This window comes from Austrofundulus limnaeus, unplaced genomic scaffold (genome assembly GCF_001266775.1).
Source record: "Austrofundulus limnaeus strain Quisiro unplaced genomic scaffold, Austrofundulus_limnaeus-1.0 Scaffold424, whole genome shotgun sequence".
In the NCBI taxonomy this organism is placed as follows: Eukaryota; Metazoa; Chordata; class Actinopteri; order Cyprinodontiformes; family Rivulidae; genus Austrofundulus; species Austrofundulus limnaeus.
In genome coordinates this window covers 338,003-354,296 of record NW_013952826.1, presented here as the reverse complement: position 1 = coordinate 354,296, position 16,294 = coordinate 338,003, and the positions used below count along the sequence as shown (strand labels likewise).

At 41.8% G+C, this 16,294-nt stretch overlaps 3 protein-coding genes across 3 annotated transcripts in view; all 3 read left to right on the top strand.

Annotated features, from left to right (window-relative positions):
- lypla2 (lysophospholipase 2) overlaps positions 1-1,981 on the top strand; it is a 9,691-nt gene extending 7,710 nt beyond the window's left edge. The window contains exon 9 of the mRNA XM_014024470.1: positions 341-1,981. Within this exon, the coding sequence (XP_013879924.1) occupies positions 341-391 (51 nt within the window). The 3' untranslated portion in view covers positions 392-1,981. The remainder of the gene's footprint in view (positions 1-340) is intronic.
- Positions 1,982-2,378: 397 nt separating this feature from the next.
- Positions 2,379-3,892, top strand: LOC106529118 (glutenin, high molecular weight subunit DX5). The gene is given in 3 exon segments (XM_014024457.1): positions 2,379-3,087; positions 3,121-3,777; positions 3,786-3,892. 3 exon segments carry the CDS (start codon positions 2,535-2,537, stop codon positions 3,890-3,892), a joined length of 1,317 nt encoding a protein of 438 aa, XP_013879911.1. The 5' UTR covers positions 2,379-2,534.
- sfpq (splicing factor proline/glutamine-rich) lies at positions 3,786-13,308 on the top strand (the record flags this gene model as incomplete). Its single annotated transcript, XM_014024468.1, is given in 10 exon segments — positions 3,786-3,920; positions 4,570-4,758; positions 4,849-5,150; positions 5,234-5,329; positions 5,423-5,619; positions 5,713-5,797; positions 5,929-6,040; positions 6,130-6,172; positions 6,619-6,725; positions 12,820-13,308. Coding segments are annotated over 9 exon segments (1,221 nt in total). The 3' UTR covers positions 12,931-13,308.
- Positions 13,309-16,294: the final 2,986 nt, after the last annotated feature.

The window sequence follows — 16,294 nt, the reverse complement described above, 5'->3', positions numbered from 1 at the left end:
TACAAATACAAATTAAACAATTTCATATTTCTTTAACAATTTTGCTTTTATCATTTTTTAAAAAGAATTAATTAATCCAATGGTTTTATAATAATTTTCCAGATGAATCCATAGTTTTGTACCTTTTACTGAAGTGCATCTGTGCTTCAAATTTGTTCAGATTTTCGGTTTAACAAATGTAAAAAAAAAAAAAACAGGATTCAAAAGCATCATGTCTACTTTAATGAAACCTGGGAGAATATTTGAAATGTTTACAACCTAAAGTTTACCACAGAAACAAACTGGACTTCCTCTGAACGTATTTATTGAGCTTTAAGAACTTCTTTCTGCTCTCTTGCAGGAGATGGCAGCTGTAAAGGAATTTATCGAGAAGTATTTGCCCCGGATCTGACCTTCACCTCGTTCCCACTGTGACCCCGCCCCCTCCGAGACACTGACGTCTGACCCCGCTATTATTCCTGCAGGAAACAGCCATGATCACCCCCCCCCACACCCACCCAAACACACACACACCAGTCATGAATCAGATAAATAATCCCACTCAGCTCAGAGGAGCTTCTCATACGGTCCGACCTGAAAACACTCGTGAGTCTCGGCCTTCGGGGGAGAAACACCGACTCTCGCAGCACATTCCCCTTTTTTTAATTTAATTTTATTTATTCTGTTGCCTTGATTCTTTTTTTTATTTTAATCCGCTCTGCTTTCTTTAATCAGCTTCCATCAGCTGCGGCTCAAACGATTGGGAAACCAGCAGAAAGGCCGAGTCAGACCAGATTTATTCACTTCCTTTACTTCAGGCGGTGACATCACTTCTGCAGGGAGGAGAACTCAAACACATGTCAGACATGAGAGCTTCTCACAGAATCGGGCTTCAATCAAACGTTTCTATTCTTATAATGTTTGATCTGAAATATTTCTCTTGGGTTCATGAAGCTCCTTTAACTGTCCGAAGCTTTGAGTTTTACTGCGAAGCTTATTGGTGCGAAACGTAGCAGCAGGTGTTTTAAAAGTCGGATTAGTTATGCCCATCACTGCTGTTTATGTCCTTCAACATGACTGCAGCACTTCAGAGTTAGATTTTTACCTTTAATCTCAGATTAWAAGAGTGTTTTCAGCTGCTGCACGGACCCAAAGGTTCTGACTCKGCTTGTGGGAGAGCTGGTTTTCCACCTTTACCTGTTCGTATCCATTCCACCCCCTGCAGCCTGTCTGGGTCTAATAGAAACACACGCTTTCTGTTTCTGAGCCTGCATGGACCGGACCTGACCCGACCCGACCCGGCAGGAACAGAACCTCCGTTAGTTTCGGTCTGAACGGCTGACTGACCCACACAGACGGCACATGACGAGTCGTTTCACTGTAACCCCGCTTCCATCAGTTTGAGCCTAGCCCCGCCCCCCAACAGCCCCGTCACTTTTTATTCCAGAGAAGCTCTCAGCTGCTGAAACCTGCTACTAAACGGTCAGATTTAAAGCAGAACTGCTGAAATAGGGAGAAACAAATTTTAAACCATTAATGTTGAACAACTTGTAATCTTTGGAGTGTAACTCTGAGGACAGGATTGTCCTTAATATTTAAAATATGGGTGTTTTTTTAAATATTTTTTTCCTTTTGTGGATTTTTGCTTGCCTCGTGGTTAAATATTTTTCTTTTCTTGAATCTAATTTTAGGACTAAAATATTTTCCTAAAGAAGGAAAGACGTTTGCTTTGATTGTTCACAAATAAAAGAATGTCTCACCTCTTTGACTTGTTTTTTTTCCCCTCWTCTGAATTTCTGCCCTGCCTTTCACTTCTTTCTCGGGTTATTTTCTTTTGCTAGTTTTGTATGTTTTGTTGGGTTTTGTTGTCACCTCATTTTTTTGTTTTTGTTTATGAAAATGAGCATTAAGATGTTTTCAGGTGAGACTGCTGGTCTCTCCACTTATTGTTTCTAAAACACCTGTCTGCAAAATAAATGATCTAAACAAACAAACAAAAAAATGTCCGAGTTGTTTTATCTGGATTTTTTAATTTTGTACAACTTGAAAACAAAAAGGGAAATAAACAATGAGTGGTAAAATATTCAGGGTCATATATACTTAAAAAAGATCCTCTTAATAATAATAATACAATTTATTTGAAGTCGCCTTTCATGGCACTCAAGGACACCATACTATTAAAATGCAATACAATAAAACATTGAAAATACCAATAAAACATCATGCATAACAATTAAAAAATAAACATTCTACATAATAAAATACACTAAGTTATATAAACTTAGCATCTTTTAGTTTTTTATTATGAGATAAACCTTCCCACAGTGGGGGATGAGCTTCTTTGTAACGGTAAACTCCGCCCGGTAAAAAGTTCAACCAATCAGGGGCGCTGAGTGAWGGTGGGCGGGACTTCTTCTTTGAAAGAAAGATTCGACGACTCGTCGCCATTTTGAAGTCCTGCGAAAAGCAGCGCTAGGTGTAATTTCTCAGTAATTCTTTAGAGATTTTCGTTTAATCACCCTTTTTATTCGTTTCCCCCGACGATTCAGAAAGAAATGTCAGGATTCTACAACCGCGGTGGCTTCGGGATGAACAACTACCAGCCACGAAGAGGCGGCGGGCCCGGCGGGCCCATGCGTGGCTCGCTGATGGGAAACCCACATTTCAGGAGCCATCCTTTCCAGAGTCCGAACCAAAACCGGAGGGGAAGCGGCAACTTCAACAGACCGCAACATCAGGGCAACCAGAACGCGCAAAATAAACCGCAGCAGAACCAACCGGGATCGGTCTCACCGAGTCCCGGTCCGGCTCTGACGATGAAAGGCCCGATGGAGCAGAAAACGAMCCCCCCTGCGACCCAGCCGAAGGTCCAGGTTTCAACACCCAAACCCGAAGTGACTGCCCCTCAAAATAACCAGACGACCCCAAACCAGGGAACCCAGAACCAGCAACAGAAACCCCCGGCTAATGCTAATGCTAGCGAGAAGAAAGAGCCACCTCAACAGAGCCCGAAGCCAGCGGGCCCCCAGCAGCAGGCCCCAAAGCCTGCGCCCCAACAAAGCCCAAAGCCCGGAACTCCGCAGGGCCAGAAGCCGGCTGGGGGTGGACCACAGCAGGGCCAGAAGCCGGCTGGTGGTGGACCACAGCAGGTCCAGAAACCTGGTGGGGGAGGACCACAGCAGGTCCAGAAGCCTGGTGGACCACAGCAGGGCCAGAAGCCTGGTGGGGGAGGACCACAGCAGGTCCAGAAGCCTGGTGGACCACAGCAGGTCCAGAAGCCTGGTGGACCACAGCAGGTCCAGAATCCGGGTGGGGGTGGACCACAGCAGGTCCAGAAGCCTGGTGGGGGAGTACCACAGCCGGTCCAGAAGCCTGGTGGGGGAGTACCACAGCAGGTCCAGAAACCGGGTGGGGGTGGACCACAGCAGGTCCAGAAGCCGAGTGGGGGTGGACCACAGCAGGTCCAGAAGCCGGGTGGGGGTGGACCACAGCAGGTCCAGAAGCCGGGTGGGGGTGGACCACAGCAGGTCCAGAAGCCTGGTGGGGGTGGACCACAGCAGGTCCAGAAGCCGGGTGGGGGTGGACCACAGCAGGTCCAGAAGCCTGATCTTCAACAGACCCCTAAACCTGATTTCCAGCAGGGCCAAAAACCCAGCCCTCAGCAAACCCAGAGACCCGGTCCTCAGCAAAACCAGAGRCCCRGTCCTCAGCAAAACCAGAGACCCGGTCCTCAACAGAACCAGAGACCCGGTCCCCAGCAGAACCAAAGACCYGGTCCYCAGCARAACCARAGRCCYGGTCCTCAGCAAAACCAGAGRCCCGGTCCTCAGCAAAACCAGAGACCYGGTCCTCAGCAGGACCAGAGACCTTTTCCCCAACAAACTCAGAATCAGGGATCTACAAAAGAACCTAAAACCGAGTCTGATGGCAGCCAAGACCAGGTAGGTTTAATTATAAACACCGCTTCACCCGGGCGGGCGGGGTTAGTGTAGCAGAAACGGTGGAYGAATGCTTCCAGCGTAGAGTTTAGATGCTGTGCCGGGAGAGGCYGGGGATAAAACCCAACGCTCCAGTCCTGGTCTGGTTTAAAGCCAAGATGGCTGCGGAGAAAAACTACGTTTATTTAATCAAGTAAAAAAAAAAAAAAAACGAAACGCACGATGACTTCGTTTGTGTCAGAACTATGTACATTTACTGACATAGAGTCGAGAGCTAGAGTTTTTATAAATAATAACATACATACATAATAAATAAAATAATAAGCAACATTTTAATAAAGTATTGGGGGATGGGGAATGAAAGAAAGTCGACGTTTTTAAAATTTATTAAAAGAAATGCTGTCTTATCTAAACTATTTCAAATGTAGTATTTTCAGATTACGTAATAATTTTATTTATTATGCACTTTTTCAGCAGTCTCAAAGCACTACAATCAAAAACAATTCATATAAAACAACCATAAAATACAGATTTCACGTTAAAAGATGAGAGCAAAATGCATGAAATCAAAAGCAAATCATTAAAAACATTGAGTAAAAAGAAAGTGAATGTATTTTTGCCGCGTTCATGTTATAATATTGTTCATCGACAGGGCTTCAAGGCCTCTCTGTCCATGCTGCTGAAGCCTGGGGAGAAGTCGTACACCCAGAGGTGCCGTTTGTTTGTTGGAAACCTGCCGAGTGACATCACAGAGGAGATCATGAGAAGGATGTTTGCAAAGTACGGAGAGCCCTCTGAGGTCTTTATCAACAAAGGGAAAGGATTTGGATTCATCCGTCTGGTACGTCACAACCCGCTTAAACCATCATATTTATTTTACTCTRGATTCAGATTTGTCAGTTGATCTCAACCTTTGTCGTTTGTATTCCAGGAGTCCAGAGCGCTTGCAGAAATAGCGAAGGCAGAGATGGACGACACGCCGATGCGAGGCAGACCGTTGCGTGTTCGTTTTGCCACGCACTCTGCAGCTCTGTCTGTGAAGAACCTGTCTCCTTTTGTTTCCAACGAGCTCCTGGAGGAAGCCTTCGCCCAGTTCGGGGTGCTGGAGAGGGCTGTTGTTGTTGTCGATGACCGTGGACGCTCCACAGGCAGGGGGATTGTCGAGTTTGCTTCCAGATCCGCTGCCAAGAAGGCCCTGGATCGTTGCAATGATGGGGTCTTCCTCCTCACAACGTAAGCTCCGCCTCACCTTTTTGCACCTGGACTCAGGCTTTTACAGTGAAAGAGACTCAGGCCTCGTTTGTTTTTCTTTTCAGGTCCCCTCGTCCTGTAATTGTTGAGCCTCTGGAGCAGTTTGACTGTGACGATGGGCTTCCAGAGAAACTGGCACAGAAGAACCCGAAATATCAAGCGTAAGCAGCACGTTGTTGTTTTATAAACCGTTTACGTCTACCTGTTGCGTTGACGCAGATTTATCAGACTTTGTGTTGATTGTGTGTCRACAGAGAGCGTGAGCACCCTCCCCGCTTCGCCCGCCCCGGCACCTTTGAGTTTGAGTATTCCAAGCGCTGGAAGTCTCTGGATGAGATGGAGAAGCAGCAGAGGGAGCAGGTGGAGAAGAACATGCGTGAGGCTCGTGAGAAGCTGGAGAGCGAGATGGAYGACGCTTACCACGAGCACCAGGCTAACATGCTCCGTCAGGGTAAGTTTTTAATGTTTAGTTTTTCAGAGCATTGTCTTTGTAACATCCACGTCGTGTGTAGAGAATCGTGATTAAGTCCTGTTTTTCCTGCAGAGCTGCTGAGGCGACAGGAAGAACTGAGGCGCATGGAGGAGATGCACAATCAAGAGATGCAGAAGAGGAAAGAAATGCAACTAAGGTGCTTTTATTTAGTTTATAATTTGAGGTGCACTTATTCTTTTTTTTTTTTTTGTCTTTGCACAATAATTAGATGCCACTATACTGCAACCACAGCTGGTGTCTTAAATTTAATTAATTAATTTTTAACAGACAAGATGAAGAACGACGCAGGCGTGAAGAAGAGATGCTTCGGAAGAGAGAATTGGAGGAACARATGCGCCGCCAGCGTGAAGAAAACTACAGGATGGGCAACTTCATGGATGTAAGTTCAATCTGACGTGGAGGTGAAATTAAAGTGTTTGGTTCCGGTTTTTTTATCTACTTACTAACCTTAATAACCTGTCTCTGCAGAGGGAGATGAGAATGCACACCAGTGGAGCTTTGGGYGTAGATGGTAAGTTTGTCTTTTAATGGGGTTGGTTTAAAATAGGGATCAATCAATTAATATCAAATTGATATCAAAGGGATATCAATTAATGGCCGTGTCTCAATTCATGGGCTGGGTCATCCTTCGGTCCGTGGTGAATTTCCAAACTCTACSGACTCGTTAAAAAAAAGAACTTGCTGTCCGCGCATTGAATCCTGGGATATCCTCGGCTGGTGAGGATACACGGATGCATCCTTGGATTTCGAGTTTGTCAGCCGCATGATGATGAGCCTTCGTTTTGGGACAGTCCTCGGCGCGGTGCGGTGACGTATGCGGCTGACAAATGTGCACTCATGAGGACCCAGCCCCTGAATTGAGACACGGCCAATGATTCATCTAAAGTTAACTGATCAGAAACCGTTGTTTGATACGTTCTCTTGTATCGAGGGATGAACTTGTTTTGTTTTGATCAGACATGGCCTTTGGAGGAACCAGYCAGCAGTTTTCAATGAGCAGTCTCAGCTATGAGGGCCAGTCCGGGTTGGGATCCTCACCATCAAGCATGATTGGCAACGAAATGGTAACGTATCCCACTTTGGGAAGATGAATAYTTTATATGTTTTGTTGGAGAGACTCCCAGGTGATTGTAAACAAGGAGGTAATCTGGTCCACAGAAGGATGGGAGAACATAGCTGCCCTCTGAAAGGCTTGAATGTTTCAGATCTGCTGCCCGCTTGTAAATTCATTTAAATTTTATTTTCAATGCAAGCCATCCCCCCTAGGTTGCTCTCAAAATAATCAAAGTACAGCACGGTCATCCTGCACTAAATCATCCCACTGCTCTGWGTTTATGGCAGCTCGCTCTGCTCACTTTAAACCAGCGTTTGTATTGTAGAAGACTTTGCAAGCCCTGTCTCCTGTGATCTGGACAGGCACCTCCTCTGGCTGGACGGCAGAATGAAATATCTCTACTGCAACATGTTTCCATTATAATGAAACACACAAACGCATGTATCTGTGGGTGGGGTGATGAGTCGGGGACCTGAAGTAGGGCTGTACTTTGTCTGCTCCAACCTCCACCTGATCTTCATGGTAACTGAGCTGAAGATGCTTTWAGTGCAGGATGATGGTAAAAACCTATAAAAAATAAGTTTTATTGTTTAACTGATGGGGGCAGGTGCAGCATGTTTAGTACATGGGTGTGTGCACGGCTGGATCAGATCTATTCTTTTGAAAGTATCATTGATCAGATCCCAGGTTTGCTCTCAGATTATAGTTTTCATGTTAGAATGTAAAACTAAGTAAATAATCACAAACTGTGCTAAATGTCTGGTGTTTTATATTATCACCTGTAAGTCCGCTGGCGGCATTGAGCTCAAAGCTTTTCTGGTTACAGTTTTGTATTTTTTTTGTCCAATGATGTTTAATTTTAGCTTAAAACTATTTTTCAGTAAAATAACTTAAGAGATGCACCGATTCCACCCGTTTTATTGAAGCTGTTGGATGAAACCGTTTGTCATAGATCTGTTCTGAAAACGTCTGGTATATTTTCCCTCAAATACACTTCTGTCATGTCTGAAACAGTGTTTTAGGATCCATAAAGAGTTTTCTCTTTGGAAATCAGGCTCCAGAGTTGATGTTTATGTTTTGCATGTTCGTCTCATTGTTTACGTAATTAGCTAAACATGGATGCTACACGTTAGCATGTGGATTCTGAMGTTGTTGTGCTATCAGAGAAGGTTAAATAATTAACCTGYTTGTTTAGTTCARTGTTTATRTTGRAACCTGCTTCACCGGATGCTCYGGTGCAGCATTTTATTTTTGGATCACAGCAATGTGCTAAAAGAAAAGTACCGATCGAGCAACTTCTGCATCAATATGGTCCGTGACCATCATACCATCAAATGTTTCTGCAGATCCTCTCATCCAGGATGAGGACAATTAAAGGAACAAAGCAACTGTGCTTCTGTTCTGTACTGAAAAAGAAAATCAGATTTGTCATGTTATATCTGATATGAGTCACATGAAGCAAAAAAAGGATTTGGTTCACTTTGCCTGCAGTGTGAGTGTAGCCGTAAACTTTATGACCTCACATCTCCAAGTGTGATGGACTAGATAAGAATAATGAGTTACAGCTTCTGCATTTGTGCTCCATACTGCCTTGAATAGAGATGGTTTGTTTTATTTATTTATTTATTTTAGGAAATGGGTGTCCCATCACGTCAAATGGAGGATTAAGTCAAATTTGTTCAACATGACCTCAGCACATTTTCAGATCCATAACGTTTTTAGATTTGTTTTGATGCATCTGAATGTAGCATAAATTTATCAGCTACATTGCTAAGCACACATTAAAAACAGATTTTTTTGGTGTTTGAAGAATTTCCAAACTACTCAATTATCTTTGTTTTTTTCAGCGCCAAGAGGTTTATTCTGTTTAGTTTGCTGWCGGCACATTGACTCCTGGGATATAATTTGCCTCGTAGGATGCTGATATGCAGCTTACATTTAGTTTTGTCTGCCTGTGGCATGGCTCCGTGATGTAAGGGACAACTGCACCCTTTGTGGGCTGCAACCCATGATTTGAGACACAGACATGGTCGGCTCCACATTCTTTGGTGTAATTTTGTGGCAGCATTACAGCGCCACATACAGGCCTGATGGTTATTACAGAATATTTATATTACTGTACAGGACGGGAGTAGGTAGTTGCTAGCTACGTGGAGCTCTGCCATGCTTTGACGAGCTGTCAATGCATTGTGAGGCGGGTCCTGAACAACTTTTATTTCTTGCTCTATTTTTATATATGAAACCCAGTCCAGTAATCTAGATCATTGGTTTTTACACCAGTCTGTATTCCTGTAGTCGTTTTCACTAGATGCACAGAGAAGATGGTCTTAAGGTGTCCTCCAACCGGTCGTACCAGTCTGAGTCAGMCACAACCTGTTGACACATGTACTTTCAGAAATGAAGCAGTCTTTGGTAAACAAAGAAAATGTGAGAAAATAACTTTGTTGTTGACATTCAGCACYACACATGGATGTCTTCACTCGTCTCTTTTAAAAGCTGATGAATTGTCTCAGGTCAGGAATCCTGATTGTGGTTTAAAGTTTTTTTTTTATTCAAAGTTGCCGTGCATCATCTCTGATCTTCTCCAGTTTCTTGTTGTTTAGGCTTTCAGTGCTGCGACCTTGTCATCACTACATCACATCAAGGAGCTGCTGCAGCTCTGGTACTGCCTTGCTCAGTGGTTAAAGGCACAAACAGCCTTTTTTCTGCTCAGCCATGAGCCTGGAATTTGCATTTCTGTGTTACTGTCTGTATGAAACCATATCATGGGTGGGGTCTGTGATGGTGGCGTTAAAACCTTAGTTTTGGCATAACTTTATACAAGKRTTTGTAACTTGGACCGTTTAAGGCTGTGGTTCCCAAAATTATGATTAGAACTCCACTGGGGTTCTAAAACACAGATTAAATAGGACTTGTAAACACAACTCAACATTGATGTTTACTAGGCTGTACAGTGGCAGAAGAACACAGAACAACGATGAGAACTGCTTTTTTATTTTACAGTTTTTACAACATCTGTCCAAACCAGTTAACATTCAGGCCTAAAATACCATAAAATGCCTTAAAAAGTACACACAAATTAAATGAAGTACTGCTTTTGAACCCTGTAGAGTAAATTCACAAGCTTGGTCTCTTTTTAAAGCTAATAATGTGAATTTTTTACTTCATCAGTCATATTCTTTGTAACTGTAACTTGTATTTAGTATATTGAAGTAAAATACACAAAAATCAAGATATTGTTCTCCCTAAATTTTTATTTTTTTTATTAATAAAGTATCACAGAACATGAAGAGAATGAGATCATACAATTTTTACTGGGCTAAAATATTAATTCCCAACTATTACCAGTTCAAATTTGGTAACAGTAGTGTAAAATATGAATATTTGACACACAGTACAATCCAGCATGTCTCATTTGCATATTTGTACACTTGTACAACATGTCCAAACTGTATACTTTGTCTAAAACACTGTAATTTCTACATGCTTCAACACAGGGACTTCACTTTGGGCTCAAATTAAAGATAAAACCCCACAAAACATATTCTACAATCCATATTTACTCACAGCATGATTAAATTAAAAATATATATATTAATGTTCAGAAATAAACCAATATATCCTTATTTCTTTCAGAGCATTAACATTCCACACAGCTTATAAAACCACCAGCAGCGAACAAATATTTGTTTTTCACTCACAGTTGATGCATATTTGTCCTCAAATATGACGAAATTAGCGACTCAAAATGGCCGACCGGAAGTGTTTTTATCCAAACAAAATACTTCTCCTGGCCACAAAAACCACTCTTCCATGTCTTGAAGCACTCGAAACACTTACGATGAAAATATATTTATTATCAGCAGGTTTAGTCAGCTGACTGGACAAAAACGATGGAAAGAAACGTTTTCCTGTGAGCGTACCTTTCTTTGGTAGCGTAGCAAGACTGTCTAAATATGGTGACCTACTCGGTGTTTACCTCATCCGTCACTAAACAAAGTTCCCACCCCCTCAATATATAMACCAAATGAAAGGTACGGTGATTGGCTACACAGCTGTGGCATCAGATCGAAGCTCGGAGCTGACTGGCCAAAWCTACAGTCAATCAAGCCCAGGATGACGGAAACCGGAAGTTGGTCACTTCGCATGTATTATTGGCTCTGGACAGCCGATACTTGAACCTTGTTGGTCAAATGAGGTGTCAATCGAAAGAGGAGGACCTAGACRTCAATTCTGATGCATTGCACACGGACACAGGTTGAACAGAAAAAATAAAACAAAACAAAAATGGCACGCGGGCATTAAGCTGAATGTTATCTGGTTTTAATTCAAAATCGGTGCAGTGCTTTGAAGAATTGATACAGTATCATGAAATAGAATATGACAATCATAGAGTTTCTCCTGGAGTAGCAGGCTGCCAGGCTAACGTTCATCATCGAAGCTAAAAGCTCTAATAATGCCCCTCAGCGTGTAAAAAAAAAAAAAAAACAAGTCATAGTCATCTGTACTCTCTTTAGAGTTGATATAAGTGTCAAAGGTAACAGGAGGTGCTGTTAAACCTGCAACTCAGACTAACAGAGCTGCTCTGTGTTCCACACACATCTAACTCTAATATTTATATCTGTTGTGTATCTAAGCTCTGCCCTTCTTGTTCCTCTACTTTGTTTTAATGAACTTTACTGAAATCCATTGCTGACATTTGAAATTCGATTCAGAACTTTCACGTCAAAGATGTTTTGCATCTGTACTGAGGTTTTATTCCTAAACAGTCATAAAATGATGAAAAATATGATTATAGATTTTAATGACATTTGGGAACCACTGGTTTATGGGTTTCAAGTTACTGGGGAAAGGTCTCTGAACACAAACTGGTTTGTAGAATTACACAGGAACTATCTGCAGGTAGCAGAAAATACTTTGCTTAGTAACTTGGACGGCTTGTTGTTTTGTTGTAACAATCTATAAATGACTTTTGAAGTTGACCCAGAAAACATTAAGCAAATGAATCGGTGCATCTCTAAAGTTTGACTAATTCAGAGTAAATTTACTCTGAGATAAATAAATATTTAACGTCAAATGGCTTTTTTCTCTTCAGGGTGATATGTTCATTGTGTCGTACTGCAAACCACAACATCTCTTTGCTTTAAACACACATTTCTATGTTGGTTTTCATGTATTTGGCATTTAAAGAGCATAACAAGAAGTCTTTTAAAGGTGAATTTGAAGCTGAATTTAAAGGTACTTATTGCAAAATATGAAACCAAACCAAATATTTTCTTTAGAAGCAACACATGATCTGTCAAGACCATCCTGAAGGGCTCTTTCATTAAACTCTAAATTCTTAACATTTCCTGTCATTTCAGCTGTTTGTCGGTGAACAAACACACAGAATATGTTGACCATTGATGAGTAAAAATAAAGTGTGGTTTATTTTGAACGATCTTCGTCACTTTGCAATGAGTATCTTTAACTTTGCTCAGTGTCGACACATTTAAGACAACTTGAACATTTATCAAACATAATTCTTTAATCTAATCTTTTGTATTTTGTTTGACAGCTGATCAGTTTAAACACAGGATCTGTTTCCTGTTATATTGACCAAATATTTTTACATACTGATACAAGTTTACCCTCTAATGCCTAAAGACTTATATATACTCCATGTGTTTATTCAGTAAATGCCTCCACATAGTCTTAGCCATTTATCTGTTGCCATATTTAAAAAGCATCAGTGACTGGTCTGCGTTTAATCATGCTGACCTCATGAGCTGTAGCTTTAAGCTAGCTTTGATATGTACTGGAGAACAGGACATGACAGACGAGCGCAGACTAACGAAAACATTACCCTTTCTTCCTTTTCCGTATGTAACCTGTGGCACCTGTGGACCTTCTAACGGATCGATCGCTTTCTTCGGATGTGTCTCCTGCTGGTTGCTTTGTAAACCTGCTCACGATATTAAAACCCACCTCTGTTGCTACACGTTCACACACCTCCTCTACATGGACATGAACTGTGCGCTGCACGTGCACTGACCCCCTCCCACCCCCGTCTCAAACCTTATTCCTCCTCCCTCTCTGCCCCACTGCAAACTGACCGCCAACAGCGCAACGAGCGCTTCGGCCAGRGCGGTTCTAGAGCGATGGGTGCGAGCGCCCCTGGGTTTAGCAGGGTCCGCGAGGAGTTTGAGGGTCCTCTTAAGAAAGCCCGTTTTTAAAAGCTGCTCTTTGATGCTTCAGGCAGCACACATTGTACAGATGCTCAAGACAAACATTGAGTCCTTTTTCTTGTATTTCAGTTGAAACTGTTGCAGCATTTTAGTCACTCAGATGACTGGTTTTATAATTAAGTCAGTAACTTTTTTTCTTTTTTTAATTTAGTGATGTGATTAGTGTAGGAAAGGTCACCATGGTGTGATCAGTTCTTTCTGACATGTATCCTTTCTGTTCTCCTAGATGTATTATTATCTGTGAACCGTCGTGAAATGAAAACTGTAACTTTCTGATCCTCTTATGGCTGTGTTTTGTGCCATACGTTTGGAGCTGAAGCATGATTATAATAAAGGCACACTGGTTCCATCAGGACAAACTTTCAACATTTTATTCTTTAAGTTAAACTAACCCTGATGCTACGGCAAGTCGTTGGCACAAATGAAATGGAAAACAAGTCTTTGGATGTGGACATGCAACACGTACAACACAAACTGAACACCGTATCGTCTCGAACAACTAAAGCAAGCAGGTTTTTGAACACGGGGCTGCAGTGCAATTAAAGTTACTGTAGTTTACAAAAACACTGATACGTTGTCGGTCCTCACAGTGTGCACAATAACACGTTAAAAACCTGATTAATCRCAGCCTTTTGTCCATCGTTAGCACAGATGAAACAAAATCTCCAGTAGGGTTGGGTGGTATTGATCATTTACATATACGTATAACTTTTAGAAAATACTGCGATGTACGGTACAGAGTGATCTGTGGCGTGTTGATTAAATAGCAATTAATGGAGAAACAGCTGCTTGTGAGCATTTAAATGCGTATTAGTTAGAGAGATGCCTCACACAGAGTCCAGCTGTTTGTTTGACTTAAAACCGTGGCTTGTTGAAGCTGTCACTCAGCACCATCTTTTCAAGACACGGCAGGATAATCGTTCCCATTGATAATCTTAAGAATGCTCAGATTATGGTGATGACTCTAAAGACAATCTGAGAGTGATCTAGTCGGCACAGAAGGACGTCGGGACTGCCCCAATGTCAAATCGGGGACATTCAACATGTTGGATATTTTTGGCCCAATATCACAGCGTGTGGTTCAGCTGAGAACAAACCAGCTCAGAAAGCGAAGAAACATAAGCACGGAGGGAAAAAAAACAATCTATCATAACTCAGCAGAAAGTTAGCTAGACGTTAAGTCATTTTAAATTATTTTTCCTCAGTTTAAAGTCGTCCACAAATGATCAACATTGTTTCTTCCTCGTCTCAAATGTTAAACTCTGAACTCACGTTTCTGTGGAGGTCACGTGAGAAATTTCCTCTGAGATCTGAATTCTCGCGATATTTCAAGAAGTCTCGCGTGATTTCATGTCTGACATCTGAATGTTCATGAATGAAGTGTGTTGTCTCTTCCCGTGTAGAAGCGTTGTTCGATGTGAGGGTACGTRCACCAACAGTGCCTCAGTTGTGCTGCCTCTGCACCCGTGTTGTTGTGCACCTTTGAATTTTTAAAATTCCCCACAGGCTGCACACATCATTCAGTTTGTCAGTCTAGATTTTGTTCTTGTTTATAACATTTCAAAAGTTATAAAGATGGATGTGAGCATCAAGTATTAATGATTAAATTACTGGCGAGGGTTTGTGTTCACCCTGAGCTGAAATCAGAACACGCCTCAGTAATGTTATGGGCCTTCTTCTCAAAGAGCCCCAAATGTTGACGTCCCAGTTTTCACGGCAGCCTTGTGAAAATCTGGACCTTCACCTCCTGTGACTCAGTCATTTTTACACACGTTGATACCAAGTAACAAAAGTTTGATACCGCCCAAGCCTACTCCATAGAAAAGCAATATTTGAAAAGCGTGTGAATCACAATTTATTTACCRGGTATTAGTTTATTTGGCAGGGACCATGCACACAAACAGAACAGAGCATGTCTGATGCATTGCACAGAGTATATAGTTACAGCTAGTTTTCAACTCCAGTCCCTGGTTGGACATTTTTAAACATTAAATACATACAATTTACACATCAAAATACACTAAGAATAACACACTAACTAAATGTTTAAAACTAATTATTRAAGATGGTATGTTGACTTCACCAGGACAAACGGCACGCAGTCACCRCTCTGCTGACTCTTAAAGTGGCAGACCACATTCACAAAGCTGGTATTTGAAAATCTGCGTTGAATGTCAAACTAGACTTTTCCTCCCATCTTATTTATTTGAATAAAACCTTGTTGACTTGTTTCTGATTGTTGCTCTCACATTAGTTTCTTATGAACTCATTTTCACAGAACCGTCACAAACATGATTTATAAAGTGTGTTGGGGTAAAATGACTACGTTTACATGCAGCTCAGTATGTTAACAGGTCTTATTGTGTTGGTGCGGTCGAACTTTCCGTTCTTATTAATTGCCTTTTTAAAACATACATTTTTGCTTTGCTTGTGTTTTAATAAAACAGCAGATCAGTTCTTTAAAACCTGATGTCTGCACATCAACAGAACTTATTCTCAGCTGTGTGAAACATGCATTTATGTACTGGGATTATATATATATATWTTTTAATGCATCAGTATCTAGCCTTTAGGCATTATTGTGGAAGAAAGCGTTGATTAGTTAAGCCATCCCTGAGGCGTCACTGAGGTAAAGGTGTTGGACAGAATAGGGCATTGTTTTGATGCTCTGAAGAGTTAACCTCATTTCCTTCCTGCTCTGAGTTCTAACCAACARAGAGCAAACACTTGAGGAATCAGCATTTTGAGTGTTGAGCAATCTCTGAACCTCTCTGTATTTGTMATGAAGTTTGTAACGTGGTTGCAGAAAGGATTACTGTATTTTTCGGACTATAAGCCGCACCCGCCATTTAAAAAAAAAAAAAMCSSSRAMMWTWAMMMMWWARSCSSMMCSGRMYWWWARSYSSMMCYCCMAMMWWAAAAAAAAAMCAGTACACCCAAATTTGCCGTCAAAGTGAATTCAACATAAAAAGCAAACCTTTAAGAATTAAAGTTCGGAGGAATACGGTTCATTTAACTGACCTTATTTTGTTAGTTTTCTTTAACAGTTTCTGGTCCAACAAAGCGTCTCATTCATCGTCCTCCGGCGCACTGAAACCATCGAAGTCCTCCTCTTCAGTGTCGGAGTTAAACAAGCTGAGACAAGCTGCGTCACACAGCAGTATCTGTTCAGTGCAATGCTGGCTCTGAAGCTGTGGTGTCCTCTTCACGTAGCAGTCCAGCCTTTCAGAACCCATTGGTGATGGTGGACTCATTCACTCTGCTCCACACTGTTAGGATCCACTGGCAGACATCAGGAAATGACGCTCTTCGCATTCGGCCAGTTTTTGTGAATGATTTATCCCCGTCAGTC